Source organism: Tenebrio molitor, chromosome 6 (genome assembly GCF_963966145.1).
Source record: "Tenebrio molitor chromosome 6, icTenMoli1.1, whole genome shotgun sequence".
In the NCBI taxonomy this organism is placed as follows: domain Eukaryota; kingdom Metazoa; phylum Arthropoda; class Insecta; order Coleoptera; family Tenebrionidae; genus Tenebrio; species Tenebrio molitor.
In genome coordinates this window covers 12,238,093-12,264,733 of record NC_091051.1, presented here as the reverse complement: position 1 = coordinate 12,264,733, position 26,641 = coordinate 12,238,093, and the positions used below count along the sequence as shown (strand labels likewise).

At 37.4% G+C, this 26,641-nt stretch overlaps 1 protein-coding gene across 1 annotated transcript; it reads left to right on the top strand.

Annotated features, from left to right (window-relative positions):
* The first annotated feature begins 5,949 nt into the window (after positions 1–5,949).
* On the top strand, positions 5,950–25,154 carry RhoGAP102A (Rho GTPase activating protein at 102A). The gene is made up of 9 exons (XM_069050616.1): positions 5,950–8,447; positions 9,035–9,191; positions 12,596–12,706; positions 17,057–17,262; positions 22,570–22,945; positions 23,000–23,143; positions 23,201–23,489; positions 23,538–23,717; positions 23,772–25,154. The coding sequence occupies exons 1-9, from the start codon at positions 6,690–6,692 to the stop codon at positions 24,952–24,954; spliced, it is 4,404 nt and encodes a 1,467-aa protein (XP_068906717.1). The 5' UTR covers positions 5,950–6,689; the 3' UTR covers positions 24,955–25,154.
* Positions 25,155–26,641: the final 1,487 nt, after the last annotated feature.

Sequence of the window (26,641 nt, the reverse complement as noted above, 5' to 3'; positions counted from 1 at the left end):
CAATTTTAAAATGATAAATCCCACCAGTTCTAAAATTAGCTTCAGAAACATTGAAATACATTGTATATAACAAATTAATTTGTCCATTATTAACACGAAATGACCACATAAATTTGTCGACCATGTCTGAAATTTATCCCACTGACGTCAGAAAACCTTACGGGTTTTTTTATCATCCAATAATCGAGAGAGCCGCGCTGTCTGAAAACACAAACTCATCTCGAAACAACAAACATATTTAATATCCTTCAAGCTAAAACGAAAAGACAGCGGCAGCCGCAAAGAAAGCCATCCAAAAATATAATTCAGTATTTACGATAATTATTCATTTCTGGCGGTAAATGATACCGAAATGTCGAAATGTTTTACGGGCGTGGTGCTGCTCTCTAGCGAGTCGAGTCTTCAGGAAACCTGCAGCTATTTTCAGCGCGGCAGTCGGTGCTGCCGCCGCGGCGACACCCTGAACCAAACGTCCTGAAATCTAAACAAGACATTGAACTAAAACTGGCAGATTTATGTAAATCCATTCGAACACATTATGCTGGGCATTAAAACGACAGATTGCGTCACCAGTGCCAATAATAATTTCATATTAACACAAGTTCTGTTTGTTTTGGTATGAACTAGGAAGTGTATTTCAGGACAAGCAGATGTCACTGTTGCTGTAATTTTAGAATAATTATTTTAAACTTGGATGTTTTCTTTTCAATTTGCCAATCTGGGCCTGTAAATCTTCATTCCGTTCGGGTTTTCTTCTAAATGGGTTTACAACAGTTTCGGCCAATGGTGGCGCTTTTTCTTTAATTGTTCCAGTGCAGGAGTAACAAATTTCAGCAATTTAGTGGTATCGGGAGTCTATTTTTACGCTAAGTAAACTCCATAAAGCTTTCAGTACAAACACTACTAAACTCAATTTGATGGTTAACAAAAAAGATGTGTTTTATTATACTGACTGACAGTACCGTGTCCAATAAAACTCCCGTTAAACCAAAGGTGATGCTGCAAAAGGAACTTTGCACCGTTGTTACATAAGCCAGTCTTGCACCGAACGAGTTTCACTTGAGATTTCATTTCATTCTATCAGTCTAGATGTAGAAGAGCGGTGATGCAGCGTCTAGCAATTTTTTGGTTACTTTTAGATGCACTTAAGCATATTTCTGTCCGTCTGTGGGGAAACGTGTCAGCGTCCGATATGATGAATGGGAATAATTTTGAATGAAAACTTAATGTTTATTAGAGCACTCGTGAGGCAATTTTGTCTTACAGAAACATTTTTTCTATCGCTCCATGATTGCAAGTTCCACTTGAAATTTATTTTGATTCAGAAAGTGTTTTTAAGTTAATAAGAAATATTCTAGTAATGTGTGGGTTGCGTCATTATACGACGCCAACGCTGAAATTTATACACCACTGGTGGTCTTTTCAGTCAATTATTTCGATTTTCTATACAGATAAGACATTAATTTTATTATGTTTTCCAAAAACTGACGAGACCAAGTCGAATTTATTCGCACCAGACGAGGCTAAAAAAAAGTAATGACGAGCAGAGAAGAAAGTGGCCACTACTGAAATAGCAGCACCTACGTTGAGAATAAAAAGTAAATAACTAAATAAATTACTGGAACTTGTGGGAAAAGCAAAAATATTATATTTTCTAAATCACCAGTAATTTAAGAAGTGGTATTTCTAAAGAAAGGAGATACGTTACTTGTTCTTTGATCACTTGATCAGTGTAAAAATATTAATACGTAGATTATAGCTATTAAGACAACAAGGGTTTTATAGACGATTTAAAAATCGAGATCGTAGTTTAAATCAGAGCGACCGCAGGGAGCGAGGATTTAATAGATCGAGATTTTTAAACTATAAAACACTAACATCTTATCAGAAATTTTAATAAATTCAGAAATTATTCGAGGCGCGTCACAATACACAAAATGCGGAGGTTGCCGTGGGTACTATGGTAATAATATCAACAAATTTGGAAAAAAACAATTTTCATCGTTGAAATGTGCCAAAACGTTCCAGAAGAAATAAGAAAAAAGGGGCAATTTGTTATCAATGAAGTCTAAAAGTGCATACGAAAAGGTGTGTGTTTCGTTTCCAAGACCGGAACAATAAAAAAAGCATCACGGAGGTAACGGAAGATGTCATTTTGGCTTTTCTTGATATGGGGTAAGCGTGTAGAACTTCATTAAAAGTTAATTCACACTACGGCAAGAATCATTTGAAGAAAATGTAAAGATTGCCATTTTCGATGGCCGGGCACTTGCATTGGATGAAACAGCAGAAGTTAAAGAAGAAGATGTTAGGAACAAGTGCACGAAGCTAATGTGACAGTTCCAATTCGATAATTGTACTTTTCACTTTTGTGATAATTACTGTAAAAGTGATGAATAAAATGTTACTTGAATGATGTGTATGAGCGTATTTTATGACTCTATAAGATACGTTGCTGTTGACGACGTGTCTTATAGAGACAAGTGTATTTTATGGGAAACATAAGGTGTGAGCTCAAATGCACCATGGAAACAGTATAAGATATTTGTGTTAGAAAAATTATATAAAAACCAGTGAAGTATTTAAAAAATTACTGAAATATGAAAATAAAAAAGTGAAATGAAAAAAAAAACAAGTCGTGTTAATAGTAATAAATAATAATCCAAGAAAATCTGAAATTCGAAGATCACAACATTTTAGTTCGTTGAAATTGAACGAGTGAACAAGTTTGTTGATTTTTCTTGCACAGATAAACATATCAGAATGCACGTTCAGACTAAAACTACAAATCAAAAAATATCTCACGATATTCTCTTGTGTGTTTCATAATTCGACATATTTATTCCAATTTTCAGTCATGTTTTCCATTCATTTGCAACATTATCTGTTCGAGTAGTTAGTGATAAGAATCCTTGGTTATTGATCCAATTAGGACATTTTTTTATGTTCTAGTGAAAAGGGAATAAAAATATTTTTTTTACTTAGGTAGGTATGTCATCTGCGTTAAATTAAAAACAATGTTAGATCATTAACAAAGGTCGATGATTAAAGCGCTGAATACGAATTTTCAGACGTCAAAGAGGTAATTAATTTACTTTGGGGACATGTGGACAATTATTTTTATTTTTTTAATTCCTCTTTTATAAGGACACTTTATTTGGTAACGTGTGATAATTATACGTTACCAAATGAAGTGTCTCGGTTAGATTGTAAAAACACATGACGTGTAATTAAAAGACTTTTTCTGAAAATATACAAAAATATTACAAACATGTTTAATTAAATTTTTTTCTGAAGCAGACAAATTACCCGATATGGTACAATATTTGGCCCGCGCTATTTTAAACATTTTTGAGGCTTGAAATTTTATTTAAATTGTTGTTTAAAATTTAGGAACATAGGGAGTTGTTGCAAATTCGTAGAGCGTGATTAAGAATCACATCTTTCTAATTGTAAGTTTGCAAGTCTTATTAATTTTCTCTTCTCTTTAATCATCTTCATCTAAAAGTCTTCTTCAAAATAGATCTTCTCCTTGTGGACATCGTGTCAATTTGTCAGATGAAAATAAGAAAAATAAAATATAAATAATTAGTTTTATTATGAAAAATATGTGGATTTTTAAATAATTTACTACGAGAACAATTACTTTGTTAAATTGTAGCAATATGTATTACATAAAAGACAGACAGAAAACACGAATGTGAGAAAGTAAGGTTAGGATATTGTTTCTTCACGGTCATTGAAAATGTTTACAGCCGTGGTTCAAGCTACAACGAAATGCTTAAATCGAATTTGACTAAAAATTTAAATTAATCTCGAAAATACATTGTAGCAACTGCAGTTCCCACGTACAGATATGTTTAACACTTTAAGTATATCAAGTTTTTAGAAACTAAAATTAATTGTACCTACCACATCTTAAATCTCCAACGCTGACTCCATTACAAATTTCCTTCATCAGACGATATTTTTATACTTAAGATAATACTCACCTCTTTTGTTTGAATACAGTTTTATTATTAAATCAATAAATTTATTATTTATTGTAATATGGAGAATAGATTTATATTAATAACATAATTACATAACATTTTTGTTTTATAATACAAAAATTTCCGATAATACAGGGTTATTCGCGAGAGGGGTATTTCTGAATTTCTTTTTACGGCAACCCATTATACACATTGCAACAATATCTTGATTTCAAATTTTGAAAATAATTACATATAACTGAATCCACGATGGCTCTTAGTTCTGTCTCTTTGACGTTAAAGCAAAAAATCTTTGTCAATTCGAAAAATGTGTTTTTACAATAACGACGAATAGACTGACATGCTCCTCATTTATGGAGAGTGTGGAAAGAATTCTGTCGCCGCTGTGGATGTTTAGAAGCCGATGGTAGACACTTCGAACACCTTTTACACTAAATTAATTTGTTAATTTATTTGTTGAATTTTGATTAAATACAGGTTATCTGCCAATCTGACATTTCTCACAAATCTATCCAACTTACTTTGATTTCTAATTTAAAAGAAATAACACATTTGATTTAGTAGTTACTGTCATTGGTATTGTTGGTTGCGGCAAAATAAAAATTCAGAACTACCCCTCTCTTGAATAACCCTGTATTGCGGAATCTGGAAAAGTGTTTCGAATGCTTGCAGCGTTTCCACGTTGAATGGCAAGGGAAATCCTCTCGAAAAGGAATTTCTTTATTCTAATATTATTTTTCTGAAACTTTAAAATCATATATTTTTGATTTTTTCTCTTATTCCGAATAGCTTTTATTACTACATTATGAAAAACCTTAAGAATTTATTATTATAGTTGACTCAAGTTGAAAAAAAAACACTTTGCCTTTATAACATCACTTTTATGGCATTGGTAATTTGAAATTACTTTAAAACTGTGCTTAAGTATATGGAAAATATTCAATCCAAACTATGATTTTCTGGTCCCTTTGTGCCTTTATTTGGTTCAAAAATATTGTAAAAATGCTTTTGTACTATGTAGGTACTAAAAATTGCGATTCCTTTCAGAATTAAAAAAATATATTTTCAGTTTTTATCTTTCATTGTTAAAGGTGTCCTTTTCTTAAGTTTTTTTTTTTAATTTAAGTCAAGATTCCCTTGAACGAGTACAATTTATAAGATTGTTAATTTTTAAAAGAAGAACACTTTTAAAAATTCGTTTTCGAAATGCTATAAAATGAATGGTGACATTCTCAAACTTGGTAACCCCGTAAACATCAGGTCTGAAATAATAGTCGAATAAACTGTAAAGATAATTGCGATTTATAAAACTTGACCCACATTTGTATAAATTCTGCCAAGTGGTATCAGTAAATCGGTGATTACGGCCAAACGCACGGTCATTAAGGTATTTTGCAACACACGTTTAGCGGAAATAACTGCAGTGGCAATCGGCAAAACAAGAGCATTGTCAACTAGGTGCGTTCCTAGCCTAAAAGTAGTGCCAGGCTTGTGGTAACGTTTTTCAACGTGCGTCTCTATAAATGCATCGGTATTGGTTATTTTTAGCCAAACATTTGATACTCGCGCAGGTTACTAGAGTATTTTCAGGAGGTTAATTTGACGATTGTTAAGTAGCCCCGGAGGAATTTCAGGGCTCCTCCCTGAACTTGAACAGCTGTCGCATTATCAGAGAGACAATCGGCAAAAGTGGCACTTCCTCGACCACACCGTAAAAATAAATCCATCATCGCTCACCGATCTCTGAATGATCCCGTTGGCATAATTTAAAAAAATTACATCACGCAGCTTGCCAGATTTTTATAGGCGAGTCTATTTTAGCGACACATTTCGTAAGACAATATGAGTTGTTCGGCGATTTTTCTATAAAAAAATGAGATCTTCGATTCCGCGAAAGCGTTCGAAAGTTTATTCTATCGCTGTTGCTATATAATCTAATATTTATCTTTATTTTGCTAACTCTGTCTAGCTTAGTAGGTGTCTCTTGCCAAATGGGATATTTTTGTTTCCAAGTAGCCGCTACTTGCTCTGTCGCGTCAGTGTTGAGTGGCTAACCAAGTGGACTTAAACTGACCGCGTGACTGTCCAAAAAAACCTACAAAATCCACCATGACAGCCCAAACAAACACCTTAACAACCGAATCTCCAAAACGAAAACTGTGCTAATTACCAAATAATGATCGGGATGTGCTAAATTTAGTTAGTGGTAATTTTAGGAACTAGTTGTATGGTGCGATAACTAAGCGAGTGACAGTAAACACTAAATTAATACGAAAAATTGACACTTGACCGTTTCCAACACCCGAAACCGGTTGACAGTAGCAACATGAAATTGATCCCTTCAAATCGTAAGTCCCAGCTCGATCGAGATCGTGTTACCCCCAGAACTTGTGATGAAACAATTTAAATATCTGCAAGCCTACGCTGAAATCTGAAAGATGTTTGCCAAGAAAGAGGTACAGTTTTAGATTATAATTCGCTTCTATTTTATTGTTTATTGCGGATAATCGAAGAAAATATTTGGACTTGTTGAATGTAAAACAAAACAATCTTGACACCTCGCCAGTATGTTGCATTGAAGAAGCCCGTGACAGGTAAATTATGAAAACCTGTTTAAAACACATCAACTCAAATGCCCAGTGAAAACTATGTCACAATTCTAACTCCTCAACTGCATCTCTCCGTTTATCCAGTAGCATGGCTGAACGCTCTCAGAAACGCAAGACCCTAGGTAGGAGTGCTTCGACCGAAAGCACCGAATACTCCCTGACGATGGGCCGTTCAGTGCGAGACAAAAAGAAGAAGCCCAAAGAGCGATGGCTCCTCACCAGAAAGACCTGGAGGTACATGGCGGACGCGGGGCGCAAGCTCATCCCAGACGGCGCCCAAAATCGACCGGAAGACATCCCCAAAATCGAGGCCTACTTCCAGGAAGTCTGCAAACGGGAACCACGATTTCTCTTGTGGCGCAAGAACTCCTACCCTGGAGCTCTGGGGTTGCGCAAGAAACAACGCAAAGACAGACGGAAGGGTGGCAGCTGCAGGAAGGCGTCTTCGGCGGATGACGTCGACGTCGTCAAGCTGGAGAGACCGACGGATCTAGCCTTGGCACCCACTTCCGCAGGACGTTTCGACATACAAAAGATGAAGTACGAGTTTTTGAACAAACCCGCCTCACCCACCAATTACACACCGACTTTTCCCGAAAGCGTTCAAGAGGATCTGGAGGAGAAACAGTTGCTTAGCATGCTGGAACGGTATTTGACAATTTCAGGACAAGGACCCTCCACCTCCACGTACACTCCACCCGACTTTAACTACCAAGAACTGGTCGACAAACTGCAACGACATTTGACTCTTGCAAGCAAGAGTTTCGTCGCTTTTCCGCACTATGGGAGTCAAGGTCAGATACATTTCAGTGGAGATTATATTCAAAAGTCACTGTCGGAAACTTTGAGTCGATACTTCAGCCAACACGCCAACAGGGACAGAGTGATTTCTGATTTGTTAACAGACAGGAAAGCGTTGGAAAAGTTGTATTTTGAACTGAGAAAAACTCGTGGGTTTCGTGCCAGCAGGAGTACCACTGACTTGTCTTCGTCTGCATTCAAAAGTAGTCTTTCAAAGTATCCTACACAGAGCTCGAATTACGAAAAACTGAAAGAACGAATACACGAATCTGTCCATCCACCTCCGTTGATCGAGATCGAGAACGAAACTGCGGAAGTTTGTTATCACGATTGGGGAATTCAGACTGTGCCCGTCCCCGAATCAGTATTGCAGGAGGTGGAGGAGAAGTATAAGAAGTCCCTGGCGGAGAAAGAAGAGGAGGAAAGGAGCGTAATAAAACCGGTGGGGAGACGACGAAGTAGCGTCGACAACGACGATATTTCCCAGTCGGTGAGCGACACCATCAAGAGGTACCTCAGGATGGCGAGGAAAAAGAGCGTGGACACAGACAAAGTCGACAGATTCAAGCGGGTGAATTACGACAGAAACTTGCGGAACATCAAGGCCAAGGGCGAGACGACCAAACCGGGAGACGACGACGGCCTGAACAAGGGTTCTCAAACCAACGACGATTGGATTTTGAAATATCGCGATTTAAAATTCGACGAGATCACCACCACCGATTTTTCCGATCCCGAGAGTCGCTTTTCCAGTTCGCGTAGTAGCATAGACGTAGGTGTGGATGAGAACAACAAATCTTCTCCTTCTTCGCCTCCCCCGGCCAAATCTCAATCCTTCCTGAGCCATTTGCTTCACGGTAAACATGATAAACACGATAAAACTAATCCCGCAGCTGTGGCGACCGGCGGACCGACCATGCAAAAATCCAAATCTTCCTCTAGCGTTATGCACCATGGCAGTCGGCTCATGGCGAAGAAGATCTTCAGGTCGAGGTCCAAGAGCCAGACGAGGCCGTCGCAAGCCGCCTGCAGCTGGACCCCGCAGGTGACTATCAAAATGTTTTTTTTTTGAAAATTTGATCATAGACAAACGTTGCAGTCCGTTGAATTGTTGTGGTCTTGTTCTTGGCCAGGGCTAGGTTCGCCCACAAATAGAAAATCTGTTCAATATCATTGCGATCTAATTTTCGTAATGCAAGCGGCAAACAAGCACGGCTCTGTTGCAAGCGTCGGCCTATTTATAAAGTAAAATTTCTATTTTCGCGGTAAAAATGAGGAAACATGTTGATGTGAGCGCTATTAGCGCCGTCTTCTATTAAATTCTAAATTAATGAAATAAAATCCAAGATTTATGGACTTTTGTTGCGTTATTACTTCATAGTTTTCGTTCGAACTGCCAGGAGCATAAAATTTTAATAGCCGTTTAGTGTACTAGACGAATAATTCTGTCGGGAAAAAAACACATATTATTTTTTTTTTATAGAAACTCGAATACTTTGCGAGTTTTCCAAAACAAACATTGACAAATCATCGGTTCAATGCAATTGACAAAAATAGAAAACATTTGGTTTTCGATCGTGTCTATCTCAAAAGTAATATAGTATTCCCTTTTAACGTGTCGTTTTCTTATAGGGCGGCTGTGTATGGAGCAGTCTCACAGGACGTCAAGTTATTCTAGGAGCAACCACTTTATTGCAACTGACTGACGTGGAAAGGAAAGTCTTACAGAAAGTGGCATTAGCCAAGTTGCAAGCCCTCAATTTAGGGGTTGCTATTAAAGTTCCATCAGGTATTACGTACTTTTTATTTTAAGCCGCGATTGTCCCACCAAACCGAAACACTCCCGGCTAGATAATTATTTTGGAGCACGGTCAAAATCGGAAGACTTTGAATTATTGCAACAATTAAGGCTACGACGAGGCGAATGTGCCTCCGTTAATTATTAAAATCAGAGTCGAAGCTCGCAACAAACTTTGTAATTTTCCTCTAGTCCGGAGTACGGCAAGGTAAATCTTCTAAGTTTAGTTGAGCAGGCATCTTTTAAACAACTACAGAGGATGTAGCATAAGTTAGAGTGTGCTCAAGAGAAATATGTCTAATCCACGATATTTACGAGAACTTTGAGTTTATCCACCGAATTAAATTTATAATTTTTGATGTGAACTAAATTCATCAATTGTTTTTTTGTATTTTTTTAAATAATGAATCAATTCAGTAGCTCAGTTATTTCAGATCAGACTCCTTAGAAATCCAGTTAAAATAATATTTTTGTTTGAAAAGTTTTGAATAATAATGTGGGGGTCATGCTCTTTTTACACGCGGATTTGAAGTGCGTTCGACAGAAATAAAATATCATTTTAATTTTCCTGCAAAGAAAAACAACACTTCGATATTTTCCCAAAATACTCTTAACGTTTGATGTGCCATTGCAGGAATAGCATAAAAATATTTTATTTTTTCTGCTTTCCAAACTGACTCGCAAATAAAATTTTTGCTGGAAGTTATTTTTCTAGATTTACTTAATACCGTAAATATTTATTAGAATTCGGCAGTTCTCTGTGCCGTAGCTTTCCATTGTTTTTGTAATGTGTAAAGAGAACAAAGGAGATCTGACACTTGAATATCATATCATTAACAAAAAACATTCGGTAGATTCAAACTGGTTTTAGTGAAGAAAATTTCGACTGCGTACATTTTAACCCAGATTAAATTAATTTACACTTACTGTCAATTAAGGCAATTTGTTAAAATTTTTATGAAACAAAAATAGTTATTTGTATATCAATAAGGCCGCGAAATCATTCTTTAACGTACCGAGAGAAAAATTGTCGCCGAGGCCGCTTGAGACCGAGGTAGCACAATCTCGAGGATGTTAAGGATTTCGCGGCTAAGGTGTACACAAAATTTTTTGTGCAACCGAAAATTTGTAATTATTATAAAACGAACAAGCAAAATTTATTTCATTGTCAATAAACATTCTTACATGGAAAATCTGATTTGTATCAAATATGCATTAAATAACGTTTACTTTAACGGCCGTCGTTAAAAGCAACGACCTGTTTTAGATACGCGAAGTGCTCGTTTCGCGTAGGGTTGCACAATTTTTTTTTTTCAATGTTTACCGACAAATATTTATAATATTAAAGAAAGCTGTGAAATTACGAGTAACTTCCTTTACAAATCGTTGTTGTTATGTATAATAATTAGGGAGAAAAAACACATAACGAAAATGCCATTCAGTTTATACAGGGTGTTTTCGAAGTTGAGGCGTTCCTTGTAACACGAGGTACTATGCATTATTCTTAAGAATTTTAGCCTAAATCTTCTTAGTAGAATGTTTGTATTAACGGAGATAATTGATTGTACATTTTTATTGTTTTCTAAAATTTTGAGTCCGGTCCTGTCTATTTCTCCGCTGTACCGACTGACGCGGCCCAGGATGGTGTCTCTCTGGAAATCGCTCTGCTGATAACGTGATAACATTGCCCATACATTAGTAACATATCTGTGAGCTCATTATTTTCCTAATAACAAAGCCATTCCGATTAATTAGATGACAACTCTGACAGTATTTTTGATTAACGTCCATGTTCATTTGATTTTTTTTGTCAATTCTAATTTCTAACAAATCAGGGCAAATTTGAGCAGCACCGGTTTCAAAAATTAAAAAAAAAACTTATTTTATCTTCATTGCCGTACACATTTTACTAAGGTGATTTTGGCTAAAACTATTTAGAACAACGCATACTATCACATGTTAAAAGGAACGCCTCAACTTCGCAAACACCCTGTATTTATTACTTACTGTTAAAATGACTAAAAAAAATATTAAAAACACTCTTGTAACAATTTTTTTCTTTGCCGGCTGAACGACATCTTTATCGATGTCATTTCAAATTTCTCCCAAACCACGCTTTCAAAGAGAAATAAGGGCCCTTAGACGTCTTTCAAGGATCACTCTGACCCTGGAATTCAAGCCTGGAATTTTTCTTAACCTGTCCATTACTTGAATTTCACCAAAGTGTTCTTCTACAGATAGCCTTCTATTTATCGACCACTTAAATAAAATTTAAGACGTTTTAATTTTTTTTTTAAATTTGGGATTTCATATTGGCTAAAATGATTTGTGTTAAAATTAAAAGAACAAGAAACAATTTGGCTTTGCGTTTCTTTGAAAAAAATGACAAATTGAGCAAAGTGATTGCAATTATGTTTAGAAAATTTTTACAAATTTTTCCCTGTATGTGAGATTACCTATAGTAAACGATGTTGACGCAAGTAAGTTGTTCAACCCACAGCTTTCATTTAGTTCATATTTTTAACAACACGTCAGACACAAATAGGCCAATTTTCGGCTTAGAAATAAGTGGGACGAGCACATCTGGCTTAACACTATCGACAATAATGTAGGTCCGTACCGCAACTTAATCCGACTATTTGCGTGTTGCTTAAGTAAATATTTGTATGGAATGGTCATTTTGAATATCTGAAATTTAAATGCCACGTGGGAAAAATAGAATTACATTTGGAAATGCATTTTTTGAAAGAAAAATTAGCCGGTCCGTCGTAAATTCAAAAAAGATGGCATTTTTACAAAGAAGCAACGAACGAGGCGAATAGTTGGAACAATCACAAAAATTCATAAGTGTCAAATGTGACAAATGACAAACAGAAAATAAGAGCGATTGGACAAAAACATTACTAGAGGATGCGGCAATATCGGGAAAGTGTGTAAAAAATTGTCGATTTTTAATAATTTTCCTTGAGAATTAAGAACGAACCGATCGATTCGGTTTTTATTATTTGATCCCAGATTTGAGAAAGAATTCGAGTTAGGTGGTCCGGAGAGCTGTTTAATGGCTCCTTAAGTTTTACAACTATGTGCATTTTATTTACGTCCCTAACCTTTACGAGCTTTCAGGATATAATAGGTCGGGTAAAAAAAGGCGCAACGAAAGCTGAAAAGTTTTCAGCCCAGCCCCAGAAAATCCTTGCACAGTTTAGAGATCTCATAAAACTAAAACTAGAGGTTTAAATACAAAAGCGTCAGTATTTGTTTACAGGAGCCGGTTATTTTTAAACATAACGCTGTAACGGAATATTGTATATTTTCTTAATTTTGTATAATGAGTGCAGTCCTTGGTGTTATTTTTTAACATTTTCAAATAAAACTGTGTCTCATTGTTGTTGCAGAGAACGTGGGCGCCGCCGTCAACAAGCCGAAAAGGAGGCCGTACTTGCTGAAAAGAAAAGCTCTCACCACCAGCATCTTCGACACGAATCGCAAGGACACCACCGACAAGGGTAACTAAAGTCGAACCGTCGCCGCTCCCGCCTCAGCGTCATAATTGCGTTTGTAATGGAGGGCGGAGGATTTTTCCGCCGCCGGAATCGATACCGCTATCACAATTCGGATCGGCTTTCTTTGTTTAAATGCGGACGGCGGCGGGTTAAATTTAGCCGGACATCTATTTATGTATTCAAATTCCGCATGTCAAATATGAAACGCTCCGTCAAAACGGTACGAAAATATGCAATGTGTATGTGATTTTTCGCAAGCGGCGCCCGAAGTTTGTTTGCACATTCTGTTTTATAACTTTTACCACTTCGATGTTTATCTTGGATTCCAACGAATTAAACATTTTAAACGGCACGGAGAAGTACCTGTTGCTTAATAAACGAATGTGTGTTTACGGCTTTGAAATATATAAATTACTCGTATAAGCTATTTTCGTTAGAGATTCCACCGGCTCACGTAACACCTTTCTTCGTCTCCGTGGACCTCCTCGACGGCGGAACGAGTTTTATCGCGGATTTGTCGGTTTTGAAATTCCTGCAAACTGGTATTTCCGGGACAACAATTAACTGCCTCCTGAAAACCTGCATCGCGTTTTAAACGGTCACAGATATTTACTAAATACACCCAACATTCAAATCAGATGCGCGACTTCAATTTTGCAAAGTGCAATGCAGCTTCGCCCAAAGCGAGAGCATCCAGGCATCTAACACATTACAACAAACTGGAATACAATCGTTATTGCTTTTTTCTCTTCGAGCCCTTGTCCATAAAACGATGACATATCGCTAAAATGGATCCTTTTATAAGAGTATTTGTTACAAGAGGTCAGGCTGAAAGATACATCATCTGGAGATGAAACTGAAACTGTTTACGCGTAGTGAAGCACAAATTCAAACAATTATTGTTTTTCCAGTATTTGTATGTTTCCTAATCAGTTCTTTTTTCACGATGTGGAAATCGAATATATTCTACCCACGAATGTTTTTGCAAAAAGTGCTCACTGACACTGATGAGTCAGAACCTGTTGATGCTTCCTCAATCCGTTATATCGAAAGTCGTTCTTTGATCTTTCCGAAATGTCCGAAACTTCCCCATTGTTCCAAATTAGCCGCGGAAAATATCTGGTTACACATTTAGAGCTACTTTTTTCCCATGTGTGCAAGCTACAGTCACTCAAAAGTAGATTTCGTTTGACGAGTGATGAGTTATTTGGCAATAAATCTTATTCCGCTTGAGTCTACTTTCACATCGTGTAAAAAATAGATCAGATGGCTTTTCCTGGGATCCGTTTCGAAAACAATAATTTATACGTTTAAAAATTTTTAATGGGTGTCATCTGGTCGAATTCGTTTGTTTATAGTCTCCGAAAGAAATAAAAATTCGTTGTTGTTTTTTTCTTGCGGTTTCTTTTCTCGTATGATATTTAGAACGTGCAGTTTTCTTTTATTGCATCTGAAATGAGTAGTCTCACGTCTAAAAATGTGAAAAGATAGCGACGCGTTTCTGGGGAAATTCTGTCTGTCTGATATTTAAGAATTTACTGTAGGTGGTTTACTGTCTCGAGTTTAAATGAGAAAAGCATTAAGATTCTTAATGAAACCGTAAACAAAAAATTATCTTATCGGGAAAATATCGAAGGATCATTTTGGGTGTGCTCGACAAAAATATTTTACATATTTTATAATATCTGTTGTACTACATACCACAGTACATTACCAACAAACTCATCACCCTAATGAATTCTGTGACTTTTAAACTTTTAAGAAGTAAATTGATACTTCAGAATGATATCGACAAAAAAAGCGCTTTCGCTGGCAACAGGCGTAACGAGGTGCGATATACTTCGTCCAGCGAGAGATTGGAATATTTTAAATTGTAAGCTCGTTACCCAACATTACAAAATGCACTAGAATACCTTAATTAGAGCATAATTTCAGGGCAAAAATGTTACTGCTTGAAGGATATACATATTTCAAATTTTACGTGCGCTAGGTACTACTTTGTCTACGTAGAATTTAGTGATTTTTTTTGTTCGACACTGTCAGAATTTGAGAATTTACTCTCGTGTGAACGGATTTTGATAAATTTGACAACTTGTCAAAACGAAACGTCAACCTAATTTTAAACATTTTCAGCGATTTGGAGTTTTTAAGGGGCCCGTCGAACAAAAAAACGTTGTATTCAACTCGTTCTTGTGTAATTTGGGCTCGTTTCACTCGAGTTTTAAACTGACCCACTCATGCCAAAAAAAGCCCAAATTACACACGAACTCGTTGAATAAACTACTATTATGTCAACCAATCTCTCGCTGGACAAACTTTTATAAAAATAATGTGATTCGAGAACCAGAATTTTCGATATATTTTTTTTTTTGTCTAACGCAACACAAATTGGACAAGTGGGTGTCGACCCTGAATTTAACTCTCATTGCGTGAGATGAAAAGACTTTTAAATGTATAATTTGGATTTAGAGTTGGCGCCTCCCTTGCGTTTGTTTAATGGTGTCAAATATTTTCTGGGCGTTCAACCGCCAAAAAGCGAGTTAATGTGTGAACGCAATGGTTTCATTGAAGTCGTGACAGGACATCAGTTACATTTTTATCTCATCCTCCATTCCTCATTCGTATTTTACAACTTCAATACGTTTAATTATATTTTATAGAGGCGATATGGACATACGATAAAAGATATGTCGCCTCAATGTTTCAAAGGACATTCAGGAGGCGACTCGATTGAAGGATATCGGAAAAAAATGACCGCGGTCAAATATTGTCCGTGTGTTTTGTTATGATTTTTCCAATTTTGCTTTGTCAATGTCCAATCGTATTACAATGTCTGCGTATTTCATTTTTAATTGATTTAATTGTCACGGGGTAACAAAGCAGAATACATTACCCATTTTTCTAAAAAAAAGGAATCCTTCATAAGTATCGATATTTGAAGCCATTAATTCTTTTTTGGAAACTGGGTTGCAAATTCTGACTTGAAACTAAATTCTAGACAAATCCAAAGAAATATGTATTAAGAATATTGAATTAATAAATATTCTATATGTATAAAACTAAAAATTCTAGAAATTTTCAAATACAATAGGTTGTGCAAATAAAAAAAATAGTACCTAGTTGTTTTTTAATTAATATTGTGAGTGGTCTCTTTTATAGTGTACCTAAAATAATAGTAATAGTAAATACAACAAGTGACTAAAGTGCATCTGTAATCCCGAACGCAGTTTTATTGCATGAACGCAGCGAGGACAATAATTACACGCGGGATGAACCGGCAATTTGATCCCTTCCTATATTAGTTATTTTCATATGAGTAGCGCAGTCAGATCATTTTTCAGATATGAGGCGGAAGTTTGAAGCACAAGACGTCAGCCGAGTGATGCAAAACAGGCCGAATACCTGAAAACTGACAGCCCATAATATTTGTGTCACGTGAATCTTCGTTGAATAGCAAACAAACATTTATAATGTGAATTTGGTCTTAGAATAATTTTTTAATTATTATTATGTATTACCAAAAATTACATTTATGACAATCCTGATCGGTGCGCCGTATTTTTTATTATTTCGCAAAAATTGCAGAGCACAAATGCGTTGAAGATCCGTTGAAGATGCGTATTTCTGAACCTTCAATAATTTGAGTGATTTATGACGCCCTACAGCAATGGGCTGTCCCAACCGTTCCAACCCTCATAAAAGTATTAGTATAAAGTTATAAAGACCTGCATAAGTCTTTCCCAGTATTGTTTGGTACTACTATACTACTGCTTGTAGTCTTTTTAGAACCATTTTCTCTGTGTATGCGTTTAAAATTCGGTGTCACTACGGTGGTGTGCGTTTTTTATGTTAAATCCTGAAACATCAGGCGAGAATTGTTTTAGTTTTACAGTCCTCTTACCTCTTGTATATATGAAACTTAATATAGTAATAATTTACCGAATGGAATGAAGAACTTGCTTCATTCTTAACGAGATCTGGAATATTTAGTATTTTTATTACTGGAAGCCTTTCCGTAAATCTCATTTTTATTTAATGACTTTCGAAGAGCATTAATTAATGATTTACTTGCAAAAAGAAATTCAGTAAAATCAAGCGCCCACACCGTCAAGGGTTGCAGAGATGTAATATTTTGATACAAAACAGTACCTATTTGTGAACTTTATTATTGTTCCAATGAAATCGCATTTAAATTAAGCAACGATAAATATTGTAAACGATTAGTTGAATATCATTTAATCCAGGGCCACTTTCACGCTGAGGAAAGTTTGAATTTTGAATTTTGTTGTTTCGTCGATTTCCGGAGCGATTCCCACTTCGTAAACGATTTTGCTAATGGCACTCTTGTTGCAGATGGGAACACCACCGGTGGATTGGTGTTCGGAATTCCCTTGACCCAATGCGTGGAAAATGACAGACTGTCGAGGGCGGCGGCGAGGACCAGTCCCTTCCGGAGCGGGGCCGAACTTTCCGGATGTGCGGAGGAGCCGGCCACCATAGGCAGACACGGGTCAAGATCGAGCTTTAGTTCGTTAATTGAGGCGCCTAGAGGTGACGAGGTAATCCGTGTTCTTAATTTAGACGAATTCAATTAAAATTTAATCACTCAAAATGCGGACGTCAGTAGCGAAATTGAGCGACGTGAGGTCCCAGTCAACAACACACGCCACCCCGGGATCAAATCGCGAATGGATTTTATTCCAACGGAAAAAAAATGCATTCGATCGGATCGAACGTGTGCGGGCACAGCCGTAACACTTGAATGTAATTTTATAATTTCGCCCAAAAAAAACTCCTTTGATATTCGCCTGCTTCTGCTCGGTTTAAAATACAAATGATGTTGACTACATTCTAAGGATTTTTATTGTAGCTTAAATAAAAATGAACTGCGTCCAAATTTTGTCTAGGTGTGCTTTAAACTTTCGTTGGCATGTGTGCAAAAACTTATTATTGTACGTCAACACGGTCATTGTACAATATTTTTGATATGATAAAAGACGTGGCAAATTCGTGGGCCGCAATCATTCTATTTTCACGAAAATGTGGTGAGTCAGTGAACGGTCACTGAATTTTTATTAAAAATTATCAAGAAATCGTGTACATTTATTTATTGGATCTCTCCAATCACACATAAAAAACCTATTAATATACGATAAACTAAATATAGAACATTATATTTTTCACGTCATAACGTTATTTAATGCAGTGAAGATCTAAAGATAAATGACGCTTCAGCTACGTAATGGAATGATTTTTCGACAGGGAAATCAAAGCTTTTTTATCAGCTCTCGTGTTATTCGAAATAACGGGGACAAAAGGCTAGGGAACGACCAAAACTATCTGGTTTTGACAAGATAAAATTGAAATAAAGCATTATCTGAAATGGAACGAAATTAATTAATAATTTCAAAGGTACTACTTATTTTGTATGTCTCACGATATGGACCCAAATTGAATGAAGCATTAACCGATAAGTTATTCTTTTGTGGTAAATCAGATAATATTGGGTAAATCGAGGAATCCCTTAGAATTTTTTTCTTCTAACATTCTAGCTTTAACAAGAAAAGATTCTAATTATTATTAAATCTAATTCAGTATTTGCAAAATTAAGTTCCTAAAATTCCTGTAGACACAAATTTTAAACTATTGTATCAACTTTTCTATTTTGCGTCAATAGTTAATATTTTTTAATCGATAATGGAAATGGCTGCTCCCCTACGTAATGCAAAAATTTATGAACCAAATTCATATTTTTAATGTTAAAAAAGTTATTAAAAGAGCGAAGCGTGTTGAGTATTGGAATGAGAAAGATTACTTAACATTTTGTGAACAGCTTATTCTCCAAGGAATTATTCTTCTCTATAAAAATGATATTGTGATTCTTTAAATGTTACGCTTACTCCAATATTTACGAGGGTGGTTATTGTGTCCTACGTTGACGTTAACGTTAACCCACAAATCAAAAGTTGTTTATCAACAAATGGTCATTTGTTGACAAACAAAATTCACTTATTCGATTACTCAATTATTCATTTTTTTTAAATGGTGAAATCGATACCTATGTGTGAAAAACTAGACAAATGTGCACGTTCGTGTCAAGTGCTTAAGAATTGCTCTTAAAAATCACTTGAGATTTTAAACTTAGCAAAGTATCTTGTAATGTACATTGGTACATGAGTTGCTCGAGATATAAACAAGAGTGCTCGGCATCGTTACCATCAAATGTATTAAGTATATTTGTTGAGAAAGAAACAAAATTGTTTGTGTATTTTCCTAAAGCGGTACAAGCCAATCTATTGACTTACCGAGTACAATTAAAATAGTTATTTACATAATTAGTGGGATAAAAGCAGTATTACACGAGGGCGTTAGCCGAGTTCATCTGTAATCACACGAGTTTCCTGTAATATGCTTTAGCCCACGTGTTATGTACTAAATTTTATCTAAGACCGCCCCAAATTAAAAAAATAAATCTTACCTATTTATTTTCGCCAGTGAAATAAATGAGTTTCATTACCGCACTCAGTGGGATAAGAATTTACTTATCCCACTGAGTGAGGTAATGAAACTCATTTATCCGACTGAGTGCGGTAATGAAACTCATTATCTCACTGAGTGAGGTAATGAAAATGCGTGAGATAATGAAGTTCTTATCCCACTAAAAATTAGTGGGATAAGTATCATTTATCCCACGGGATTAGATAAATATTGTTAATGTTTGCTAAAAGCTAAAACTAAAACACAATTTTACATAATATTTTTTCAATAAAGAAAAACATACTGCTTTTCACAAAAATGCAAAGACCTAGAAGGTGTTACCACCGGCCCTCTGGAGCGGTCAAAGTGTCGAATCCATCTTCGGGGTTGGTGTCGATTTGTGGACCGATACCTCTTCCGTCTTCCACGCCGGAGTGACTCTGGAAAGAGCGGGTTGGGTGCTGTCTTTCGAAATGCAGGTCGTCTCGAAGAAGAGCATTGTCTTTTTGTCTAACTCGTTTTTACGGAGCCGCAGTTTTTTTTTTTTGTAAAGGGAGAGGAGAGGAGTGAACGAAACCAACACGTTTAGAGCGTGAACGAAAGTGGGCCGAATTTCGGCCGGCGTCACCTATTTGTCGGAAAGTTGGGACCAAACGCGGCACAAACGGAGCCCGTTCATTGGCCGACCAATGAGCGGGCAGAGTACCCCGAACAAAAAACATTCAACATTTTAGAAACAGAAAAATTCTGAAAATTCTGACATTACAAATATCCTTCTGCAAATTGATAATTTAAAACGAAGAAGAAAAAATTTCATCACGGCTTTAAAATGCATTGCTGGTAAAAATGTGAATGAAATCCTAGGTGTACGAATGTTTATGCAAAATAATACATGTTCTTGTGTAACTGAACACTACGCTATAATTTAATACATGTAACGTGTAAGTGTAAAAGGAACTAAAGAAACACTAAAAGCAATTAATTATTGAAACGTCATTTGTAGCTATGCTTATTTGGTTTCTTATAAAACACAAAACTTGCAAGAGCTTTCAAAGAAAAACTTCTTACGCTCTGTGAAAGAAATGAAAAGCTTAAGAGGACAAACTAATTTCCACTTGAATTTTATTATTTTTCTGTTAAAATGAAATTGCTTGTTTCAACATAAAGAGCAATCGCAATGATCTTTTCATTTATTTTAATAAAATTTTATTTTAATCAGAATATGGGGCATTTCGATTGAACATTTGCATCTTCTTGTGCAATATTTCAAATTGTCTCTTGTGTTCACTTTTCCAGGAGGAAAAAAGACTTCATGACCAAGTGCTAACATTGACAGTCTCCTACAGATTTTTATTGAAGACGTATTTTTGACGTCCCAAATGTAAGCAAACTTGGATTCGTGTTATTATAAGACATAAAAAAAATTGTAACCTGATTTCTCCACAGTAAACTGAAAACAGGAAATTTGCAATAATGTAATTATTTACCATTTGAAAATATGTTCTTCCACATTGGCCAAACACACTGTAACAACATCGTTTTTAATGTGTCAACCGTATATTCCGGCGAGACAAGCTCGAAACAAAATGATGTACATTTTGTATTTCGTGGAATGTACCGATTCATAATGTGATACAAAGATTTTCCTTGAACGTGTTGTTTAATGTCCCTGACACTTCCGTGTTTCGTTAAGATGTTATCTTTTTCGGTGCGACCTCCTTCATATTTTCGGTGGTCGTTGATATAGTGTGGAGGTCTGTCACATGGTACGAAGACAAATCTTCCATAAAATATTGCAAGCGCAAGCCAATTTACGAGTGCACATATGTGCCGGTCCGATCGGTAGAAATCCGAATATTTCGGAATATTCCTCTGAGAATCTTGTTTACCGAGCGCCGAACGGACCCCAAGCAGTTGTCATTGTTCCAGCTGGTTTCCACGACAATAAATCTCAATGTAGGTGTAAAATATTCGAAATGGGGCTTCGATTAGTTGGTTTCCGACCTCGTCGAGGATGCCCCACATACCTGGCGGTCGTTCCAAAAGCTGTTCCGTCTCGAATAATAGGCTTCGATCGACCGCATCACGTCCTGTGGACGTAAAGAAATTGTTCGGTGGCGGAGAATTGGCCACCTTTGCCCGTCTATAGATAGCCTAGCCGGCCTATAGATAGTATACATGTTCGAAAATCAGCTGTTGAATTCCTGTTGGTCGTTCAATTAAAAGTTCCTTACGAAACGCTTACACAATGCCCCCATTGCGCATGCGGACCTCCTCTAAATAAAATCGTCAGTGATGATGAGGTTTGTCTTAAATGAATTTTTTGCCCGAGCCAAATCCAATAAGCGATAAATTAACGCCGTTATCCTTGTTAGTAAGTCCGATTTTAGGCTAACGCAAACAAACATTCACCGGTGGTATAAATAAAAAGCGCGGTTTTTTCGGCAAGGCCCTCGCCTTGGACGTATTTTTTTATTGGCGCTTTCTGTAAGCTTCATTTACATCGTCTGACGTGTAATGTTTGCCTTGACCGTGTCAGAGATTCAAAAAATAAGCACTACTTGGATCAGTTTCTGTTTTCACTCCATTTAATTCTCGAAACGCACCGATGTGACTGAAATTCTACTAAGTCAATTCGACTTAATCCCCAGTACGGCGACGTCTTGCCTGCTGAATGCAAAACAGGGTACGTCGCTTCTACACGTGTCAAATTCAATAACACCCCCAGAGAAATAGAAGACTGGAGAGGTGCACAACACCACTGTCGATACACTTCCCCCTACCAATAAACTAATTTAATGGTAATCTCCACTGGAATCCTGTAATGGCATGATTAATAGTTCTGTTTGGATGGCGGCACAGGTAGATTTGAATTTGGCAAACAACACTTCAATAATGTCTGCTTTAATATAGCGTCTCTCAAAAATAATACGCGCAGTCAAGTCACGTATGAACAACATTTGTTCGATAGAGCTGTTTATTTTGTCTAAAGCTGAACGTAAAAATAGGCCAGGCCAGATGAACAATCTACCTCTCTTTTGATGATGGTGCCCTAACATTAGCAGTTGCCATGGCCCCGTTGCCCACCTATCTAAAGCACACCACAATGCGTTCAAACGGGAAAAAGCAATAAATCAAGTTTATTAGTTTACACAGAATGCATCGATTCATCACCCTTAAATAAAAATACGTCTACAATCGAGCTTTCCACTAATTTACGATCACAACCTTTTACTAGCGCAAAGAAGGTCCTCTTTTAATAGCCGATCACGTCTCCGTCGTTGTCAATCCAGCGAAGACGTCATCGCTCCGTTGCACAGTTAATTGACGTCAAAGTTGGCACGATCAGTTCAATAGCAAAGACATTTCATTTTATTTTTACGTTCCAGAGCGGTTCTTGCGAGAGCTTGATGCTACGCGAGAGGATAGTCGGCAGCGTCCCCGGACTTCTGGACGCGATATCGTGCGGCTCGACGGCGGATCTGCCCGGAGCGGCCGAAGAAGAAGCTTCCATCCCCAACATCCTGACGGCGTGCTTTAGACACATCGAACATCACGGCTTGCGGACGCTGGGAATTTTCCGGGTGAGCACGTCGAAGAAGAGAATCCGGCAGTTGAGGGAAGATTTTGATTGTGGCAAAGAGACGACGTTGGATGAGGAGCAGTGTCCGCACGATGTGGCCACGCTGTTGAAAGAGTACTTGAGGGACCTTCCAGATCCGCTTCTGTGTAGAGATCTCTATCAGGCGTTCGTTCAAACACAAAGTAAGTCAGGGGGGTTGGTTGATCCTTTCAACATTACATTCTTTTCATCTGAAGGAATACGCAACAGGAGACTACAGTTTGAAGCGCTTCAACATCTCGTCCAGTTACTTCCGATTGCTAACAGGGACACTCTTCACGCTCTGCTCAACTTTCTTGTAATGGTGGCGCAGAATGCGGCAGATGTGAAGGACGAGTCAGGTACTTGACGTAAACACTTCAAAAACTGTGGGGATTTGTGATTTATTATTTTTACAGGGGAATGCATAGCTGGAAACAAGATGGATTCCACTAACTTGGCAACCGTGTTTGCTCCAAACATCCTTCACTGTATCAAACCGGGAAGCTCGAAAGATAACGCAGCAGACCGTCCAGAAGACCGAATAGATATAATAAATGTGGTACGAACCCTCATTGACCACTTCAAGCAAATTTTTAGCATTTCAGCTGAACTTCTAGATGAAATCTATGTTCACATGATGGATTCTCATCCAGAAGCTTTAGATCAGTTGTTGAACAAGAGAGACGCCATGGCGGGTGCTGACGAGTGAGTTTGAGAGTTTTCCGAAGACTTTGCGTAACAAAACACTTTTAGGTCAGTTGAGGAACTGGATAGTGAAAGTTATTCGGCTCCTTGGACTCCCACCGCACCTACTTCAGAGATGTCTATTGACAACGCTCAGACTGACACAGAACCAAAGAAGACTTACTCTCGAGAGGAGTTTTTACACGAGAGGGCTGCCACAGGAGGACCGAATGTAGGAATGAGGATAAGGTAACACTTTGGTGTGAGTATGGTTTAGTACAGATTTTGACTGAGTTGTTGCAGACATAAGGATCGTATGAGAGAGAGAGGTTCGAAGAAAAGACAAGAAGAATCAGTATCGAGGAAGAAGAAAGAAGAAGAACCGGGTAGTATAGGTTCGGGGATCAGTTCCGCTATTAATATTATCTCCCGACTGAGAGGACAGAAAGATGATGACTATCAGTACAGCAAGAACAGATCTTCGTCGTTGGAAAGTAACAGTTCGACTCATACGGACAATGATCTTAATCGCGTGTTAAGAATAACCGACGACGAGCGACGAAAGTCTTCTCCTTATGTCTTGGACAACAGCGGTGTTATAACCGCAAGTTTGACTATACCGGTACAAACGGCAAATCAACCATTTCCACTGAACTTGGACGATGACATTCCTTACATAGAGGACGTAGAGAATGGTCGGCAGCAGTTAACTATCGGTTTGGTTAGAACGCCGACAGCGCCGCCTAGGCGAAGGCAACGATCAATCAGCGGTAGCGATTCATCGGTTGCTTCAGTTGTCCAGCCGATCACAGGATCGATATCCTTGCTACACGGATACGATTCAGCTGTGGGCTCTTCAGCAACTTACTCTACTCCTGTACAAAACACACCTCCATCAGTTTCCAGCAGCACGGCCGATGCGGGTGTCTACAGTTCGCCGCCATCTTGGGGATCTACTCCGCCGACGTCACCGGACAGCATACAAACTGTCAATTACGTACCGGACGACGTACAAGTACAAAAAACAACAAAAATACAAAAAAACGTGAGTTCAGCGTCGCTCCAGAAAGTGTCGTTTTCGTCAACGCAAGAAGTGCAACAAATCAAAACGAAAACGCATCACAAAGAGCAAGATATCCACAAGACTTACAACGTTACCGGTTTTGAACAGATGAAAGCACCGGAGAGAGAACCAAAGCTTACGCCGAGCATCTCCAGCATCGGGAATGCGGTTTTGAGATCGAGAACGGCAGATTTCGAGAGAATTACTAAGGTGGAAGTGCAGAAGCCAAAATCCGGTTCGGAAAAGAAGAAGTATACAAAGCGGAGGTATACGGACTCGAGGCATCAAACGAGGCATATTCCTGATTCGGAATCGTTGGACGCGACCAGTTCGCAGAATAAAAAGGACGATACGGCAACGGTCTCGCAGGCAGGACCTGTTTACAAAAGGAGGGAACTTATATCGAGTGTACCGTCGAAGTAGGATCGAGATATACTGGGAGATATCTTTCGCGAATGTGTTCAAAACATTTACTATCAAAAGTGATAAGTGTCTAGGTCTAGTCTTATCTAGTGTTTACTGTCCCAAATTGTTATTTATTTTTTAAGGATGCATGCAAACGACGTGTGTTGATGTATAAAATTTAAATGGCTTAAGTTAATAAATAATAACGTGAATTCTGACTTCTTTTTGATTATTTCAGCCAAAAATGATTAAAAATCCTGATACAGGGTGAAATCGAAATACATCACAATATTAAAACCCTAGGATCTTCAAACCAATTGTGAGAATCACGTGCATTCAGTTTTGGGCTATAGATTCGCATCAGGGCAGAAAAATTCCATCTATTATTACAGTTTAAGCACAAAAGTTAAATACGCTACTGATGTCACGTTAGGTGGAATAGTAATATTGTTTGCTTGGAAATTTTGGGTCTCAGTGTGTCATTAACTCATTATCATGAAAAATTATACCAATAGTGGTATGGTATTTTGTTACAGAAGTGCAGATGGTGTTGGCTTAAGGTCACAAGCTTTGTATCGCGAAAAGTTTCCGGCGCGTCGTTTGCCGCATTCGTTAACATTTCTGACTGTCATACAGCGTCTACGGGAAAATGGTACTTTTCCACCGAGAAGTGTGGACAGGAGGCAAGAGGGTACACCGCAGCTGTTAGAACTCGAACCCCACATTCTAGAGACTGGAAGAAAAACCCGTCAACAAGTACCTGGCAGTTATGTAGTTCGTGAATTTCAAGTTTCTCAGTTTGTGGTACGAGTATGTCGCAATCTTAGAGAGCAAGGGTTGCACCCCTATCATGTTCAGCGGGTGCAAGCATTGCAACCAAACGATTACATTCGCCGGAAAGAGTTTTCTGAGTGGGCTATTCAAAAGTGCGTCGATCAACCTGATCTTTTGCGAATATGTACTATGCCGGCCAAAAAATTTTGGCCGTCATTGTCTGTCAATTCAAAAAAAAAATGTAATCCGTACTTTATTGTCATCATGATTACCGTCTTGATTATGAACGTTATTTTTTGGGTGGTAAATTTTAAAACTCAAAATTATTTTGTCATTTCTACTACACAGAACGTTTGCCTCAGGTTATCTATGTACGATTGCTCTAATTTTGTTCATTCATGTCGGATTTTTGTAATACCTGAGCTTCAAACAGTTTAAATTGATTGTCAAAATGACAAGAATCGAAAGTGGGGTTACAATTCCTAAAGGTTTATTTACACTTTACTTGAATGTCAAGAAAGTGACGGCCAAAATTTTTTGGCCGCCATAGTACGAGTATCATGGACAATTGATTGGCCCCAAAATGTTAAAAATATGCAAATAATTGTTTGGGTTGACTTTATCCAGTTGAAGTAAAAAGAATAAAATACCCTGAAAAGTATCAGGCTTTTTAAAGTAAAGTAACTATTTATAACACGTCATAAACTATAATTCGCATTGACAATAAATTTTTTGCATTTGTTGGTCTTATTTTGACCGGACAATTGATTGGCCCCAATACAATACATGTTGTCTTAGAGTCCGATTTCAAGTCAGGATGACAAATATGTGGTGCAGCGCAAATGTGTAGCTATCTTTGTCCTACACATTAATTACTAATTTGCGTCATCTTTCTCAAACTTGCAATTTTGTGCCGTTACCATGACAATAC

What these genes read in the sequence shown, in the direction of transcription:
- RhoGAP102A (XM_069050616.1), top strand. Translation starts at nt 6,690, where the DNA reads ATGGCTGAACGCTCTCAGAAACGCAAGACCCTAGGTAGGAGTGCTTCG. An exon ending in GGCGTTCGTTCAAACACAAA is followed by an intron (nt 22,946 to 22,999) that starts GTAAGTCAGGGG and finishes TTTCATCTGAAG; the next exon opens with GAATACGCAACAGGAGACTA. An exon ending in AATGTAGGAATGAGGATAAG is followed by an intron (nt 23,718 to 23,771) that starts GTAACACTTTGG and finishes GAGTTGTTGCAG; the next exon opens with ACATAAGGATCGTATGAGAG.